Source organism: Miscanthus floridulus, chromosome 3 (genome assembly GCF_019320115.1).
Source record: "Miscanthus floridulus cultivar M001 chromosome 3, ASM1932011v1, whole genome shotgun sequence".
Classification (NCBI taxonomy): domain Eukaryota; kingdom Viridiplantae; phylum Streptophyta; class Magnoliopsida; order Poales; family Poaceae; genus Miscanthus; species Miscanthus floridulus.
In genome coordinates, this window is record NC_089582.1 from 20,220,156 (window position 1) to 20,236,720 (window position 16,565).

Genomic DNA, 16,565 nt, shown 5'->3' on the forward strand with positions numbered 1-16,565 from the left:
ACAACTAGGGTTTCTTGGGGAGGATGAGAGGAGGTTTTGGCTAGGGTTCTATGATGGGACAAACCTAATCTTGCCTCTAGCCCCGCCTCCTCAAACTTATAAACTATATTAATGGGCCTGAAAGACCATTAGGACTCTCACCCATCGTGGGTCAATATCCTATCCTAGCCCATGTATATATCCAATACGTAACATGTAGCGTTGCCTCTTAGTCAAATCATCAACATGATCCATACTGTGTTCACATGTTTCACAGTTCCCATGCAGATGACTGATTAAGCTTTGTTCACAGTAGATCATCACTAGATGGATTATGTCTCTGTTCTTTGGTTGTCTCTTGTTTTGCTTGAAAATCTGTACCTTTTATGTTTTTTATCATTTGTAATCTGCCCTGTATACTATGCATCCTCTGATTCTGCACTAGTGGATTGGTCATTTGCAACATTAATAACAAAGAACGTAGCAGTAGAGAATGCATACTCTGTGGTGTGAAGGGATAAGCAAGTTGATCCGTTGTGTTTCTAAGGTATACACTGCAGACAAATTTCTTTATGACCTCGCTTTCTCTTGCAGATGCAAAGCTGGTCTTGCTTCTCGACTGATGTTAGTGAGGCTTCTCAATTTATGATGGATCCGTGGCAGAATTTGTACGATGATGGCTTCTTTCCAAATCTGTTTGCATGAACTTAGTTTGACAAAAGTTTCAATTTACTGCTGCTTTGGACCTGTAATATTTATTCACATTGAACTGCTGCTGGCTTGTTAGTTTTTCACATTGAACCTGCTGTCATGTTTTCTCTCAAACATTTGCTTGTGTCAGAGTACTGTTTCCTTTTCTCTAAGCTCCCTTCGTGCACTAGTCCCTCCTCATGCCTTGTCAAACTCTCCCACTTGGAACTGCATGTGATTGACATGGATGAGCAGAGCATGCAAACCCTTGGTGGGTTGCCAGAGCTCCGTCACCTTGTGCTACTGCTGACTACGGAGTCCACGGTGGCACGGTCGGTAACAGTGACCAACATAGCCACTGATGGTTGCTTCCAGAAGTTGAGATCCTGCAAAGTTTATTTACTCAAGGGCCCTTTACTCAATGGTTCAGCTCGCGCTCAACGATGACTGCAGTGTTTCATTTACCCTATGGAATGGAAGAGACGATGTAGTGTTTGCCTGTTTGGCTCTAGAAAGGAGGATAAGTGCAGAAGAGCACCACCCGTCATGCCGAACCTTGAAGAGATCTCGTTTGAGGTCCACTCGTAGTGGTGCTTGAGGAAATGCGAAACGGACGCTGAGCTGATTCATGCAATCGATGTTCATCCCAATAACCCTGCTCTTAATTGGACGCTGCTTAATGAAGATGTCCTTAGAAGTTATACGGTACGTACCCTGTCACATGGATTCGAGTTTATAAACCGATTTCCCCTATTTTTTTTGTAACCAAATTTCCATTTCCAGTTGGGCGATACTGATGATGATTTAGCCATAGAAGAACAAGAATATGAGGTCCCCTTCTCCGGTCCAAGATGACACCATATCAACAAGTTGTGCAGGAGACCCAGTGCTTTGTAGCAACTGAATCCATTCCTCTATGCACGTACTGTCTTCCCGGCCTCTTCTCCTTTAGTGTTACACACAGATTTTTCTGTGCTTTTGATTCTTCGGTTGGCTCAGTACTCTGTTCACATGACTGACTGAGATTAAAATTAATTTGTTTCCAGCCGGTTCATGTAATCAAATCAGTTCAAAGTAGATCACTGTTGAATACCATTTCTAGCTGAATTGTATCGGATTCAGTTTCTGGGAGCATTTGCCTATGTTTCTGGGAACAATTTAGAAGGAGGGTTATGACCCAGCTTTGAAGCCCCTTTTCGTAGTAGTGTTTGCCTCCCCGTGCAAGAAAAAGGAGCCTTTTTTCCTGTGTACCATTAAAAAAGATGGCCTTTTTCTACAGGCCACTAAAAAGTTCGGACTTACCTAGGTGCCATGACACTTTATTTCTTTGCCCCCCAAGCCATTTCATCCACGTTCTGTTTGGTTTTGACAGTTTCAAAGCCCTAACAGGTGGGACCAGACAGGAAATTTGTCCATCTTACCCTTCTATGAGGGAGAGGCCATGTTGACCGACCTTGACCGCCATCGTATTCTCACTCTCGCTCTCTCTCATTCTCTTCCCCAAACCCTAGCTGAGGCGGGCGGCGGCGGACGCGGAACCCTAGCGGCGGTGGCGGGTTGAGAAGAAGATCAATCCCCCGTGCTTCTGGCGTCGAATGGGGTAGTCCTGCTTGGAGTTCACCGTGGATCCAGAGGATTGGCCGTGTATGGCGGTGAAGAAGGGTGCAGGCGAGCGACTGAACTTGCGAGCTGCCGGGTGAGTGTTATTCCCCCTAGATTGCATGCTCCTTGGTATGGATCGATTAGGTCGGGTAGTTGTGAATGTGGATGCTTAGGGTCCGTCTTGTTGATTGTGGTGTTGTTCCCCGTTGTTTGCGTTCTCCTTGATTGCGTGCTCCTTGTTGTTCATCTGTAGGATGGACGCAGACAATAGCTTCAACCTAGAAATGCGGATTGTTACTCCCAATTCGCGTGCTCGGTGGTTTTCTTTGAACAAAGTTGTGGATGCTGAGCTTACTAACTTCAAAGATCTGGTTCGTGATGTTGTTGACAAGTATCCACCCGATTTCGGTGAGGTAGCTCGACTGTTTTATTTCTGCAATCAGAGTAAGGTCAACGTTGAAGTAAGGAGTGACCAAGATATGCGTGAAATGTTTGCTAAAAGTAATGAATCAAAGTGCTGTTTCTTGACTGTTGCCTATAATAGGCCAACTAGTGAGCCTCAGATTCCTAATTGGGATTTTAGTCCCCCTGCTAACTCTGTTGAAGCCCCATTCACTCCTTCAGTCCACTGTCCTACCAGAGCAGAAGCAAGCAATGCCTCCCAGAGTGCCACCCAGAGTGAATGTGCTGAACCTGAATATCTGGCTAACCCAAACCCATCCAATGAGCATGTGGGTGTTGATGAGGAAGGGTTGTACATTGACCTTGGCCCCCAACATCCCCCACCTACCAAACCTCACAGTCAAGTTTGCAGTAAGCAAAGGCGGCCTGAAAGTTCTGATGGTTCAGACAGTGATGACTCTGACGATGAATCCTTGTCTGATGATGATAGTGAAGTAGAGGATTTAGATGATATTATTAAAGATAAAGAACCTGAACAAATGCATGATGTTTATTATGACAAGAAGGACCCTCCTATGGCTGTAGGCACTGTTTATTCAGACATTCCTTCCTTTAAGCTGGCTTTAGCTACACATTCTGTGAAACATGAGTACCATTATAACATTGAGGCAAGTGACACAGGAAGGTATAGGGCAACCTGCACTGCCTAGAATGATGGCTGCCCGTGGAGAATCCATGCATCAACTCTGAAGGATGGTGTAACTGTTAAGGTATTGTGTATGTACTTTTTGTAAATACTGATAGTAATTTGGTTCTGTTATTACTTATTGCAAATGCATGCAGTAACTGTGGAATGTATATTTGTTTTGCAGATAAAGAGGAACCCATTTTCCCATCAGTGCCAGAGCGCCAGGAGGCAAGGAGTCTGTGTAGGAGTGACTCAGTTCTGGGTCTGTCATCAAGTGGTTGATTGGCTCAAGGAAGATGGGACTGTGGGTGCCACTGAACTACAAAGGAGATTGAAGGATGAGCACAAGATTGTGGTGCCCTACAAAAGAGTATACAAAGGTAGACTACTTGCCATGGATAAGATTTATGGCCCATGGGACAAAAGTTTTGACAATCTTTTTAGATTTAAGGCCCAGATAGAGGAAACCAGTCCTGGTTCATGGGTTGTGATTGATCACCACACCATCAATAACAAGATAAGGTTTAATAGACTCTTTTTTGCACTTAAACCTTGTGTTGATGGCTTTCTTAGAGGTTGTAGACCATATCTTGCAGTAGATAGCACATTTTTAACTGAGAGGTTTAGGGGCCAGTTGTGCATTTCCTGTGCAGTTGATGGGCACAACTGGATGTACCCAGTAGCAGTAGGTGTCATAGATTCTGAAACCAATGAAAATTAGGTATGGTTCATGGGAAGGTTGAAGGAAGCAATAGGCAGTCCACCTGGGCTTACTTTCTCCACAGATTGTGGCCAGGCAGTGATGAATGGAGTTAGTGAAGTGTTTCCAGAAGCTGAACATAGGAAGTGTATGTACCATCTAGTACAGAATTTCAAGAAGAGATATAGTGGTAAAGTTTTTGATGAGCACTTGTGGGCTTCTGCATATTCTTGGAGTCCATATATGTTTGATAAGCATTATCAGGCAATGGCTGCTGCCAAAGCAGAAGCTATGAAGTACCTTCAAGACACTCACAAGAAGCTATGGACTAGGAGCCAGTTTGGCACTGCCTCAAAAGTTGATTATGTGACTAACAACTTGGTTGAGTCTTTCAATAACTGGATAAAGGGTGAGAAGCAGAAGCATCTGGATGACTTGATGGACACCATCAGACAGAAGATATTGATCAAATGGAACCATAGGAAGAGGGTGGCCAGAAAGTTTGAAGGAAAGATTTTGCCCCATATTGTGCAGAAGCTAAAGGATGACAGTTACAATCTTGATATTGAAGTGATCACAAGCTCTCCTGAAGGTGTTGCAAAAATTTGTGCTAAGGGGGGGTCTGGGTTTAGGTTTGTGGTGGACTTAAGAAATAGGACCTGTTCCTGTAGAGTCTGGCAGGGGTCAGTAATACCCTGCAAGCATGCTATTGCCTACATCACCTCAATTCCAGGTGCAAGACTAGAAGATTATGTAGATGATTTCTTCTCTGTCTAGAAGTTCAAGGATGCCTATGCAGGCTCTATCCCATGCATTCCTGACAATTCCATATGGCCCAAAGCAACACATGGCTTCTTCATGCACCCTCCATGTCTCAAGTCCACTGGTGGTAGGAGGAAGAACAGGATGAAGTCAGCTGTTGAGGGAGGCAGTAAGAAGAAGTCAAAGAAGCATGAGTGTCCTATATGCCATGAGTTAGGCCACCACTGGTACACCTGCAAGAATGGGAACCCAGAAGATATTACTGCAATGGAGACTGAAAGGTAAACATGTACTTTATTTTCATTTGTCCTATAAATTAAATACATGTACTAACTGTAAACTTGTCCTTTGCAGGGGTCTCCCAAAGAAAAGGCAGAAGAAAGTAGCAAGTTATAATACAGAGACTAGCCTTGTTGTGAAAACTCTTGCATCAGGCATGATTTTCCCACACAATGAGGCAGTGGCCAATGCTACACACCAGAAGAGGAAGAGGAAATCATCTTCTTCATCAAAGGGTCCAGCTACCAGTACATCAGCTACCAAGAAAAGTAAGGGCCCAGCTACCAGTACATCAACATGTCATACAAATTCCCAGACTAGTAGGTAAGCATGATCCAATTCTGCATTTGCACTTTTTGATGAAACTGTGTGCTTGACCTTTCCTGGTACTTGACTATAACAGGCCTGGAACTGGTTCCAATGACACTGTTTTGCCCCAGCCTGTGTATCTTGCCCTATTTCGTGAAGAGACTGTGCAGACAGAACCAATGGAGGTTGTTTTGCCCCAACCTTCACCAAGGAAGAAGATAGGGTTGAAGAAGAAGCTTACACCAAAAAAGCTTTCAATTGTGCCAGCCTGCCCAGCCAGCCCAGCCAGCCCAGCTTCTAATACCAGGAGCAAGAAGAAGGTAGGGTTTAAATGAAAACCACCTGTGTTTAGTTGTTATTTTGGTGATTTGGCTGCAAAAACTACTGCTGCTTTGCTATCACTTTATTTTGGCATGACTGTGATATAAGATGAAACTGTGATGTGAGATGAATGCCTATGAGATGGAACTCTATTGGTTAGATGAAACTTTGTGAGATGTTATTTTTTTTAGATGTCAGAATTACTATGTTATCATAAATTAGATCATAACTCTGATGAAAACCATTCATTCATGCATCACTAGTCTTCATTCAAACACACACATACACAGTCTGCATACATAGGGCCTTACTTTTTCATGATAGCATACAAAGCAAGAAAGATGCACACAAACACCAGCTTTTCAATCCACCTAAGCTGCTGAAGAACCCTATCTTCCACTACTGCATAACCTACAATTCTAGCCGACAGGGAATCTTCATGGACGATGGCCAGAGGAGCTGCTGTAGAGATAGGAGCTGGTGCTGCCACTGCCTGCAGAGGAATGGCCTGTAATGGAGCAGGTGCTTTAGGTGGGTGCACAACAGTGTCCTCCATTTCGTCCTCCCATTGATAAAACTGGCACCCTCCGGCCTATAAACAACAGCATCAACAGATTAGCACCAAACAGGGAATAAAGAACAACCTATGAATGAATGAGCAAGGAAGAAAAACGAACTGCAAAGTACGGGCACTTGTGGAAAGTACGATTGTGGTTCTTTGTAGTCATCGATATGAATCGATTAGCTAGCACACTACAGTTGGGGCACATGACCCGCCTGGGCCTCCTCCCATAGCTGCTTGACGCTTGAGACATGGCACTGGCAGCAAGGTAGCAGGAGAGACAAAAAGAAGAAGAATGAGTGGGAAGGGAGGGCTGAGGGACTATTTATAGCACCAAGCGGGGTCTCTTTGGCGCCAAGCCCAGTGCCTTTGGCGCCAAAAAACTTGCCCACGTCAGCCATCTTGGCGCTCAAACGCTTGGTCAGGGAGTGGCACACAGGGCAAACGGCAATTTCACTCATCCTTCCTAGACTGAGGGCACTTCGGTCTTTTCTCCTCGTCGTTACACACCGTTACCAGCGAAAATGGACGGAATGGCTTGGGGGCAAAAAAAATAGAGTGTCATGGCACCTAGGTAAGTCCGAACTTTTTAGTGGCCTATAGGAAAATGCTATCTTTTTTAATGATACACAGGGAAAAGGCTCAAGAAAAAGAGGCAGAACTTGACCTGATCCAACTGGATGAATTTTATATTGAAAAAAATCAAATATAAATATAAACAGGTATGGATAGAATTATCAGAAATGGAACGACGTACTTGCTAAAAATACACTGTTTTTTTTAAATCAAATGTAAATTTAGTTCTGTTCTGAAAGAGTGTGTTCATCAGATGAGCGTACAGTCTTGGACTTGCACGACTAGTGGAGACCATAACTTCTGGAATAGCAGCAGCAGCTAGCATTCGTGTATTGTTGTTGGACTCCTCCGTATCAAATTTCTGTGCAGCAGCCAAATCTGAACCAGCTTCAATATATATGCCATACTGGCTGAACCAGGCAACAAATCTGAGCCACCCTTCCCCTCCATATCTTCAAAACTAACCAATCTAGCACAAACAGAATAACTCCCAATCCCCAAACTTTCCTTAACCAAAGAAGCATCTTCAGCTTGAAGCATTTCGATCTCAACCGGAGTATTGTCCACCTCTTTTTCTTTATCCCCACATGAAGAAACAACAGTACCAGTCCGCACCTGCCTTTCCTCCACGATTTTGTCAGTCAGTTCATTTGAAACGGTGTCAACAGTGACATCCATGATTTCAGCAGCTTTCAGGTTCACTCAGATTTTGTGTAATAGCTATAAAGGATATGATGAGTTGGAAAGGGAACGATAAGCTGTTTTTGGAGACATAAAACTTGTACTAACCATTCCTCCGAACTACATCTCCCTCTCGATTGTCTTTCTGTTCTCGATCGAATCCCTTCCCCATTGCTTACACAAAAGTCCAACTCGCACAAAACCTTGCATTGGTGTTGTATGTTTGTTTGAGATTTAAAACACTTAGCTTCCACACAATCTAGTCTCATGCATGCAAACTGCTTTTTAGAATCTCTGGCTAAAATAAGCAGAGCTATGGCAGCAGTAAGATTAAAAAACCGAAACGAAGCACTATTAGTACTAAGATTTGTTAAACAAAGCAGAGCTATGTACCTGTAGAAATATATGGATGGATCCTTGCATGGAAATGGGGCTCTTCTTAGTCTTTGCTGTTCTCATGTACAATCAAAGGAACACACACATAAACAAGCATGCTCAGCCAGGCCAGGGCCTAGCTCTCTACGTACACACGGTGCGTGCAGTGCATCCCTGATGAAACCAAACCATCAAAGAAATAGTAATCCCGATCGATGCACAATTACATTATATTATGCGACGCTAAAGGAGGCGGCGGCCTTCTCGACGCCCTTCCTGGCGCCCTTGAACCACCTCTTGTCGCCGGCCTGCGCCTTGCAGATGTAGAGCTTGCCGTCGGAGACGGTGGCCGTGATGAGCTGGTGCTTGCCGCCCTCGTCTCCGTCCGCCGTCCTCGTCAGCACCGACACGCTGTAGTACTGCTTGCCGTCCACCACGGGCGTGGAGCTCTCCAGGACGTTGGCGGTGGCCACAGCGCCGGTCTCGAACCCACCCTGCAACAGCATGCGTGTAAGCTAGGCAGGCAAGCAGATCGATGACGATGGCAATAAGCACCAAGCAAGCAAGCAGAGCCAGCCACACAGAGACGACGAGCATGGCCATGGCGGCGGGCGAGGCGAACAACACAAAGTAGCTAGCTAGCAAGGTTGTTACGGACCTCGGAGTCGGTCTTGCCGCCGAAGGCCTGCTTGCCGAGCAGGAAGTCGACCTGGGAGAGGAACTCCTCGGGGGAGCCGTACTCGGTGATGGTCTTGTTGGAGGTGGGCTGGATGATGACGGACACGTTGCTGTTGGCGTCGAAGTTGTCCTCGTAGCGGAGCACCTGCCCCGCGAACTCCCGCTCCTTGCTGGGGTTCCACTTGGACGGGATCAGCAGCTTGAACCCGTCGCCGCTGTACGCGATGTACTCCGTGTTCGTCTTGACCTTGCCGAACACGTTGGCTGCCGATGCCGATCCATCGATGCACGCACGCGGATCAGTCGTCAGGCACTCATCAGGCTAATTAACTAAGGTAAGAGATGAATTAAGGACGCCGGCCGGTGGTTCCGTTAGTTACGTACCTGCTTCTCCGTAGGCGGCGGCGGCGGGGCTCACCTTGGCGCCGACGGCGGCGACGCCGGCGACGAGCGCGAGCGCGGCGCGGCGAGAGACGTCGCTCTGATCCGCGGCGGCGTCCTGCTTCTGGGCCTTGCAGACGAACAGCTGGCTGCTGCGCGGGGCTGCGACGCGCGGCGACGCGCCGAGGCGGGCGGTGGACTGGTGGAGGAAGCAGGAGGTGGACGCCATGGCTACCAAGCTGCTTTCTTTGCTTGCTTTTTGCCGCCTGCCTCCGGACTGGGAGAAGAGTGTGGATGGCACTAGCGCGGGCGGGCGCGGGTGTGTTAGGCCGCGGCGTGTTAACGAGGGGAGGCGGCGGTGGGGTCGCCGGGGCGCGCCTACTTGTGGTGCGCGGCGCCCCAGCGGATGGAGTTTGGATCAGGGGCGACGCCGCGGGATAAGGCTCCGCGACGCGCCACTGGGCCACGTCGGATCGCGATGTTTGGGCCAACACACACTACTGGCTCTCCCCGTTTGGCAGCACTGTCACGGTGTCTCTGCTCTCGTCTACGGCTACCTGCTGGTTGTACCACACGCTAGGGTGATCTAATTTGGCTTAAAATTTCATTACCCTGTCCTGAATGATAAGCAAGCAAATTCTGACTGAAAAAGGGTCACATTTTATGAATTTCGATTCACAAATAGTCAAATTATACACAAGTTTACGAAATAAAACTCGTGTCAATAGATTTGTATTCAAAGTTGCTCCAATAATATATTGATTTTAATTTTTTTTAGCAATTGTCAACAAACTATAAGAGAACTTAAGAGTTCAAATACACTCCGTACGACTTTTCCCACGTCAAAATAAGTTCATCATTCCACCGCACTAAACTATAAGAGAAGTTAAGAGTTCAAATACACTCCGTACGACTTTTCCCACGTCAAAATAAGTTCATCATTCCACTGCACTAAACTATAAGAGAACTTAAGAGTTCAAATACACTCCGTACGACTTTTCCCACGTCAAAATAAGTTCATCATTCCACCGCGCTTTCTAACGACCCATGTGTCGATCGATATGTTTCTTTCATGAAGTCCACCAAGTCAGTGGATTGTTCCATCCATGACAGGTCCAATGCCACTACACACCTAAGATGTTCCATCTTACCTTAAAGTTTTCAAATCTTTTGAATGAATGAAGTACTGAGAAAAAGGGTGGATGCTTTAGAAGGTCCTATGGTCTAGTTGAAGATCAGAAAGGTATGATGATGGACATTGCTTTAGCCTTTTATAAAGACCTGTTTAAAAAGGAAGACAAACTGAAGATTCCCCTATCTCATGATTTTTGGGAACAAGATGAGAGAGTGTTAGTTAGTGAAAATGATTTGTTGATATCTCCTCTTTCTGAGAATGAAATAAAGGATGTAGTTTGGAGTTGATATGCTAAAGGTGCTCTAGGACCAGATGGGCTTTCCTTTATGTTTTATCATAAGTTTTGGGATCTTATTAAGACGGATTTGTTAGCCATGTTTGAGGATTTCTTTAAGGGTAATTTAGACCTATGCAGATTAAATTTTGCAATGCTATCTCTTATTCCAGAGTGGAAGGAGGTTAAGTCTGTGGAGAACTTTAGACCCATTAGTCTTATTAATTGTAGTTTTAAAATCTTCTCCAAAGTTCTTACTCTTAGGTTAGGTAAGATCATAGAAAGATTAGTGTCCCCACACCAAAGTGTTTTTATTCAGGGTACAAATATTCAGGGTGCATAGTTCAAATTCTTCTAAGGAACCTGGTATTATTATAAGACCAAGTTAGCTGAGATTTCATATTTGAGATCTTAGAATTAAGAGGTTTCAGTCCTATTTGGATTAGCTGGATAAGTCAGTTAGGGATGGCTCTATTGGAGTGAACCTAAATGGTGAAGAAAGTAAGTTTTTTAAACCAGGTAAAGGATTAAGACAAGGGGATCCTACCAATACTACACAAATGATTTTGCGAGACACTGCCCTCCTATTAACGGAGGCGGGCACAATAGGGTGTCGCCTCCGTTAATGGCTGGCTGCCCTTGGGGACAAGTGGTTGCCTCCATTAATGGTTAACGGAGGCGGACACTTTATGCCTACCACCTCCAAATAATGTTCAACTGAGACAAGAATGCACTGCAAGTAGTAGCAAAATTGCAATGCTTTTCAACCTGCATATGTTTAGCAAATGAGCAAAGATATATAGACAAATGACAAGAACATAGTCCATCAGATTACACCTTTCCGGCCAGACATCACCCAAACGAAAAGAATCGCAAAATGATCACATTAGAACTCAAAAGCATGGCGAAACTTCTGTTATTAATTTGTAATTGACAGCCTAGATGGCACTGAAGCACTGACATCGAACAAAGATTGGCGTCAGTTTTGCCCGCCGCCGCCGCCGCCGCCGTCACCACCGCCATTGCCGTCGACCATCTTGCTGATGAACTTGGGGATGGGGACCTCGTACCCAAACAGCGAGAAGTTGGGCGGCAGCTGCGGCATCTTAGGCCCCGACGGCATCGGCGGGAACGAGATGTTGGCGAGGCCAGAGAAGTCGGGCATCTTGGGGATCTCCGGGATGTCGGTGGGGAGAGCCGCCGCCCCAGGCTGGCCGGCAGTCTGCTGCTGCGCCGCGACGAGGCTGGCCAGCATCTCGGGCGTGATGTTCGCCGGCAGATGGTTCTGCACCGCCGGGAGCTTGGCCAGCACCTCGGGCGGCAGGTTCGCCGGCAGCTGGCCCTGCACCGCCGGGATGGTGGCCAGGATCTCGCTCGTCTGCAGCTGCCCCTGCGACGCCTCGATGTTGGCCAGCGTCTCCGGCGGGATGCTGGTCAGCAAGTCCGGCGGCACGTTGGCCGGGAGCTTCGCCAGCACCTCCGGTGGAAGGTTGCCGTAAGCTGGGACATTGGCCGGCTTGTTGGCGGGCATGCTCACCGGGAGGTTGGCCCCGATGTTCTCCGGCGACCCGGCGGGAGGAACCGGCGCCGGTGCACCTGCTGCTGCCTGGCCATTCGGAGCCGCCGCAGGACGTTCGGCGAGATGGCGTTGGCCATTTGGAGCCGCCGCGGGACGTTCGGCAAGATGGCGTTGGCCATTTGGAGCCGCCGAGGGACGTTCGGCGAGGAGGCGTGAGGATGCACAAAGATGGAGGTGGAAAGACAAAAAAACGGCCAGGAGAGTCACGGAGCCGAGAGGCCTCATTGTGACTTTCTCCCGTGGAATCGAGATTCCAAACCCAGCAAAATGGAGGGCTGCAAACAGAGATGGAAGATTGCCCAGGATATATATAAGAATCGAAAATAAAACGATGAAGCTAAATTTAGTGATATGCATGTTTAATGGCAGCACGGCAAAATGATCAGCTTGCCGTGAGAAGCTGGGAATAGCTCTAAACAACAGAAATTCAGGCATATATATAGCCAGCTAAATATAGAATTCAAGTTCCACTCATGGTTCATTGGAACAACAGAAAACTTAGACATAGAAGACGCTAGATATATCTTTACACTACATTGGAACGACAGAAAAATGTCCGATATCCATGGCATGTCAGGAGAAACAGACTTGACTACCCCTATTCGCTTGATCGTTTCTGTGGCTTATAAGCCGGCTGATGCTGTTTTGTTGTGAGAGAAAAACACCGTATCATAGCTGATAAGCATGGCTGATACGATCAAGCGAACAGCGTGGTCCACTACTACTTGCAATTCCAGATATAAAAGACGCTAGATATATCTTTACAGTGCATTGGAACAACAGAAAACTTTCAGATATTCATGTCACGTCAGGAGAAAGGAACTCATCATCATATCTCCATGTCTTGACGCTCTGATGCATGACCACTCGTGTTAAGGGCAGCATCCTGTGCCTTGACCTTTCCTTTCAGTTGTGCAAGGCCATCCATCACTGACTCGAACAGTGCATCAGATGTCGCAGCCTTCTCTGCGACATCATAGAACGATTTGCATAACACATCAAAACGCTGTGCAATTGGTGCGTTCACATTCTCATCAGACGAGCACGCAATAGAGGTGTGCCTACGCTCCAAACCCTTTCTCCACCTCTGCAGAACATACTTGGAGGGCACTTCTTTGATCTTCATTAGAGTAAGTACAGAGATGATATGGCAACACAAGATTCCTCGAAATTCAAAATGATGGCATGCGCATTTCACATCACACCCATCTCCGTTAAACCAGACACAGAAGTCCAATGTAAGTTGTTGCTCCCTGATTTTAACATCTTGAGCAACATTGAATGTGTAAGATGTACCTTCTTGTTTCACAAGTTTTGGATAACAGTAAATTTTACCTTTTAACTGCTCCTGAAATTCTTCAAATTTTTTATTTGTGTATACTAACTGGAACTGCTTCTCAATATCATAATGAGTGATGCAAGATGCCACTTCCTGAGAAGACTTAAAATCAGCATCTTTTTCCTTCTCAGCCATATCTCTTAGTGCTTTGCTGTATTTTTCCAGAAACTGGTTTATTGTCGTTCCGGAACTGACATATCCATCAGACAAAGCATATTCACTTTCACGCTCTTTTGTGACAGCCATGCCAGCCCAAAAGGTATCTTTTATATAAGCAGGTGCCCATTTTTGCCAATTAATGCACAGCTGAATAAGCCAGTCATTGCCTTGAAGGCCAAACTTGCTGATCATCTCAATCCAACCTTTCCCAAATTCACCTTTTGTCAGTGATTCATAGATTACATTTGAGAAAGTGAATTTAATGTCTTCTAACTTTGAAAGTCCACGGAGCTTTTCAGGGATTTTCTTCATGATACTCAACAGACACCAGCTATGGTAAGTTTGAGGAAAAACTTGCTCAACAGCAGCCTGCATTTCATCGCACTGATCGGTAATCATGCCTTTTGGTGGTTTGTTAGACATACAAGCTAACCAGGATTTGAACAACCATACAAAAGATTCTGTGTTCTGATTTGACAGTAGGCCGCAGCCCAGAAGAATTGGTTGTCCATGTTGATTTACACCAACGAAAGAGGCAAGAGGCACTTCATACTTGTTTGTTAGGTAGGCCATGTCAAACTTCACAACATCCGAGAAAGATTCATATGCAGCCCTACTTCTTGCGTCTGCCCAGAAAACATTCCTCAGCTGGGAATTTTCGTCAAAGTCCATGGCATAGAAAAAGTTTGGATTCTTGGACTGCATGCGGAAGAAGTATTGATAAAGCACATGTGTATCTTCGGCACTAAACTTCAGCCATGTTTCCTCTTTAGAATTGTCTGTGCACTCATTCTCACCAAGCTGTGGATTTTCAAAGCCTCCACCTTGCGCATTGTTTGCACAAACTTCTGACCTGCCACTTGACTCTAGCCTTCTTCTTTTAGCACTCACCCCAGTTGTCTTGTTCCGGCACACAATGACCCCTGTCTCGCTTGGACTCAAATCATGGTTGTGCTCGAGTATGAGTGAAGTTAAGCAGAACTTGTCAGGGCCATGAAGTCTAAAATTCAGTTTAGCTGGACACTGTGTTTTTGTGGAGGGATTCTGTTTCGATTTATTTCTGGAGCTGGTGCTGCACTGAGCTTTCCCCTGTCTGTTGCAAGCGAGAGTGAAATATTGCAACTTCTCGTCCATGGTTTTGGAGGTCCTCCGTGTTATAGCGAACCCCTTCGCCCGAGCATATCTCTGACTGAACGCGATCGCGTCGTTCTCGCTATCAAATAGCATTCCCTTCACTGGCTCCATGAATCTTATCTCCTCGTTGACAAACTCACCCTCCGCATCAACTGCTTGCAGATCCGCGTTATCTTCCTGCGCCGCATCTGTGGATCCATTGCCTGCTAAGGCGACAAACTCATCCTCACCACCAGACGTCTGTAGGTCTGCATTGCCTCCGTACACTACCACTTTTAGGGGTTCGATTTCGGCCATTACCTAGAAACGCCAGGAAATCAAGAGAACCGCCTATTTAGAGCCCAATCCAGAAAGACGCAGAACAGAACTGGTGTAGTAGAAGCAAAGGTATAGGCATCAACCAACCAGGCAGGTGTTCTGTATCCAATAGAAACGTAGATGGCTTCTGGTTGTGCAGCTTCAGGCCTTCAGAGACATGATTCCAGTGCTCAGTGAACACGAATACAGGATCGGCTACAATGTAAGGCAGAATGTTCAGAAGACGAATAAACAGCGGTAGCAGGACGACCGAAATGGTGAGGCAAGGATCCCAATCGAAATCGGATCTTCTGCTACACGGCACCACGCACAAACGACGAACCCTGCCCCAGATCTAGAGAAACACGCACCTGCAGCACGAGGATCCTCGATTACGCCTCTCCTCGCCGTGAGCGGGGCGGGCCGCACGAATCGCCCCCGCCGCCGTCGCTTCTTCAGCGGCGCGGATATCGGACGGGTTTCCCCAGGGGGCGCAGACGCAGACGCAGGGATCGCCGAGGCGCAGAAATGCTCCCGCGGGTGCGGACCGAGGAGAGGGTGTGCCCGCCCGGGAGGTGCGGCTGCGGCGGCCGGCGGAGCGAGTGGTGGCCGGTGACGGTGAGCGAGCGTTCAGCAAGCCCGGGGAACGAACAGCACGGAACGTTGGTTTTTCAGCCCAAGCAAGTAAAAAATTAAAGAAATGGTTCTATAGCATCCAAAGCCCGTGACATCCGCAAAATTCCATCGCAAGACATGACATCTGCAAAATACCACGATAGTTCGGCGTTAACTAACGTAAAATACCATTGAAAGCAATAATCTATTTCATTCTATCGTCTACCTCACACTCACTCCGTTTCGCTCAGATAGAACGGTCCCACTCGTCATCCTCTCACCAATCCCCTTGGCATGTTGCACGGTCGCTCATTTCAAGCGCCGGCCAAGCCCTCTCCACTCCTCGCTCGACTTCACTCAGACGGAGATGGAGATGGAGATGCCCGGCAGAGAGGTGGTGGCCGATCGAGGACTTGGCTGTGGCGTATTGCTTCGTCTCGCCGCACGCATACGTCGAGCTCGTCGTGCTGAGGCCATCCGTACGTCGAGCTGTGCCAAAGACCCACCAGGCGTGGCTCCTGCTCCCCGGCTGTGGAGGGGAGGCGTGCTAACCCGCAGCAGAGAGGACGCGACAAGCCATGGGCATGGGTGGCACGCGCGCTAGCTTCTGCTCGGCGTCATCCTTCTCCATCACCTGGTGCAGGCGCGATGGGACAGCCCACCATTGTCGGCCACAAGGATGCAAGTGCAGCAACTCGTCACCATATAGCTCTGCCCCTTTTTCCGTGAATGTGGTGACGGACAGGACCTGCAACCGCTGGTTCAATATGGTACCTGTGCGTGGTGAACGGCGGCGAGTACAAAACCGGCTGCAAGCTGCTGTCCAAAGCCCCAGGGCGAGCAGCCCTTGGCATCGCCGTTCAGCAGAAGCAGGTCACCATTACTCACCAGGTCATAAATGACGACCTCTGGCTTGGGGTTGTCACTGACGTTGCGGGATGTTGTTGAGCCAGAGGAGCATGGACATGGCAGACGTGGAGCCATGGAGGTCTCGCGTCAGGTGTGAGGATGGAGATGTAGAATTGGACATGCTACTACCTACTATATA

At 47.2% G+C, this 16,565-nt stretch overlaps 3 protein-coding genes across 3 annotated transcripts; all 3 read right to left on the reverse strand.

Annotated features, from left to right (window-relative positions):
• Positions 1-7,968: 7,968 nt before the first annotated feature.
• Positions 7,969-9,333, reverse strand: LOC136545158 (oxygen-evolving enhancer protein 2, chloroplastic-like). The gene is made up of 3 exons (XM_066537186.1): positions 8,989-9,333; positions 8,585-8,868; positions 7,969-8,420 (listed from the first exon to the last, which is right to left on the reverse strand). The coding sequence occupies exons 1-3, from the start codon at positions 9,212-9,214 to the stop codon at positions 8,160-8,162; spliced, it is 771 nt and encodes a 256-aa protein (XP_066393283.1). The 5' UTR covers positions 9,215-9,333; the 3' UTR covers positions 7,969-8,159.
• A 1,859-nt stretch (positions 9,334-11,192) lies between these two features.
• Positions 11,193-12,293, reverse strand: LOC136545160 (uncharacterized). Its single transcript, XM_066537188.1, has one exon. It carries the CDS (start codon positions 12,196-12,198, stop codon positions 11,374-11,376), a length of 825 nt encoding a protein of 274 aa, XP_066393285.1. The 5' UTR covers positions 12,199-12,293; the 3' UTR covers positions 11,193-11,373.
• A 106-nt stretch (positions 12,294-12,399) lies between these two features.
• LOC136545159 (protein FAR-RED IMPAIRED RESPONSE 1-like) lies at positions 12,400-15,656 on the reverse strand. Its single transcript, XM_066537187.1, has 3 exons — positions 15,274-15,656; positions 15,011-15,118; positions 12,400-14,905 (listed from the first exon to the last, which is right to left on the reverse strand). The coding sequence occupies exon 3, from the start codon at positions 14,900-14,902 to the stop codon at positions 12,803-12,805; it is 2,100 nt and encodes a 699-aa protein (XP_066393284.1). The 5' UTR covers positions 14,903-14,905; positions 15,011-15,118; positions 15,274-15,656; the 3' UTR covers positions 12,400-12,802.
• Between the last annotated feature and the right edge of the window lie 909 nt (positions 15,657-16,565).

Bases quoted from the DNA above. Each gene is read 5' to 3' on its own strand.
- LOC136545160 (XM_066537188.1), bottom strand. From the start codon at position 12,198: ATGAGGCCTCTCGGCTCCGTGACTCTCCTGGCCGTTTTTTTGTCTTTC.
- LOC136545159 (XM_066537187.1), bottom strand. From the start codon at position 14,902: ATGGCCGAAATCGAACCCCTAAAAGTGGTAGTGTACGGAGGCAATGCA.
- LOC136545158 (XM_066537186.1), bottom strand. From the start codon at position 9,214: ATGGCGTCCACCTCCTGCTTCCTCCACCAGTCCACCGCCCGCCTCGGC. The intron at 8,869-8,988 runs GTACGTAACTAA...CGGCATCGGCAG, and splicing joins CGCCGCCTACGGAGAAGCAG to CCAACGTGTTCGGCAAGGTC. The intron at 8,421-8,584 runs GTCCGTAACAAC...ATGCTGTTGCAG, and splicing joins GCGGCAAGACCGACTCCGAG to GGTGGGTTCGAGACCGGCGC.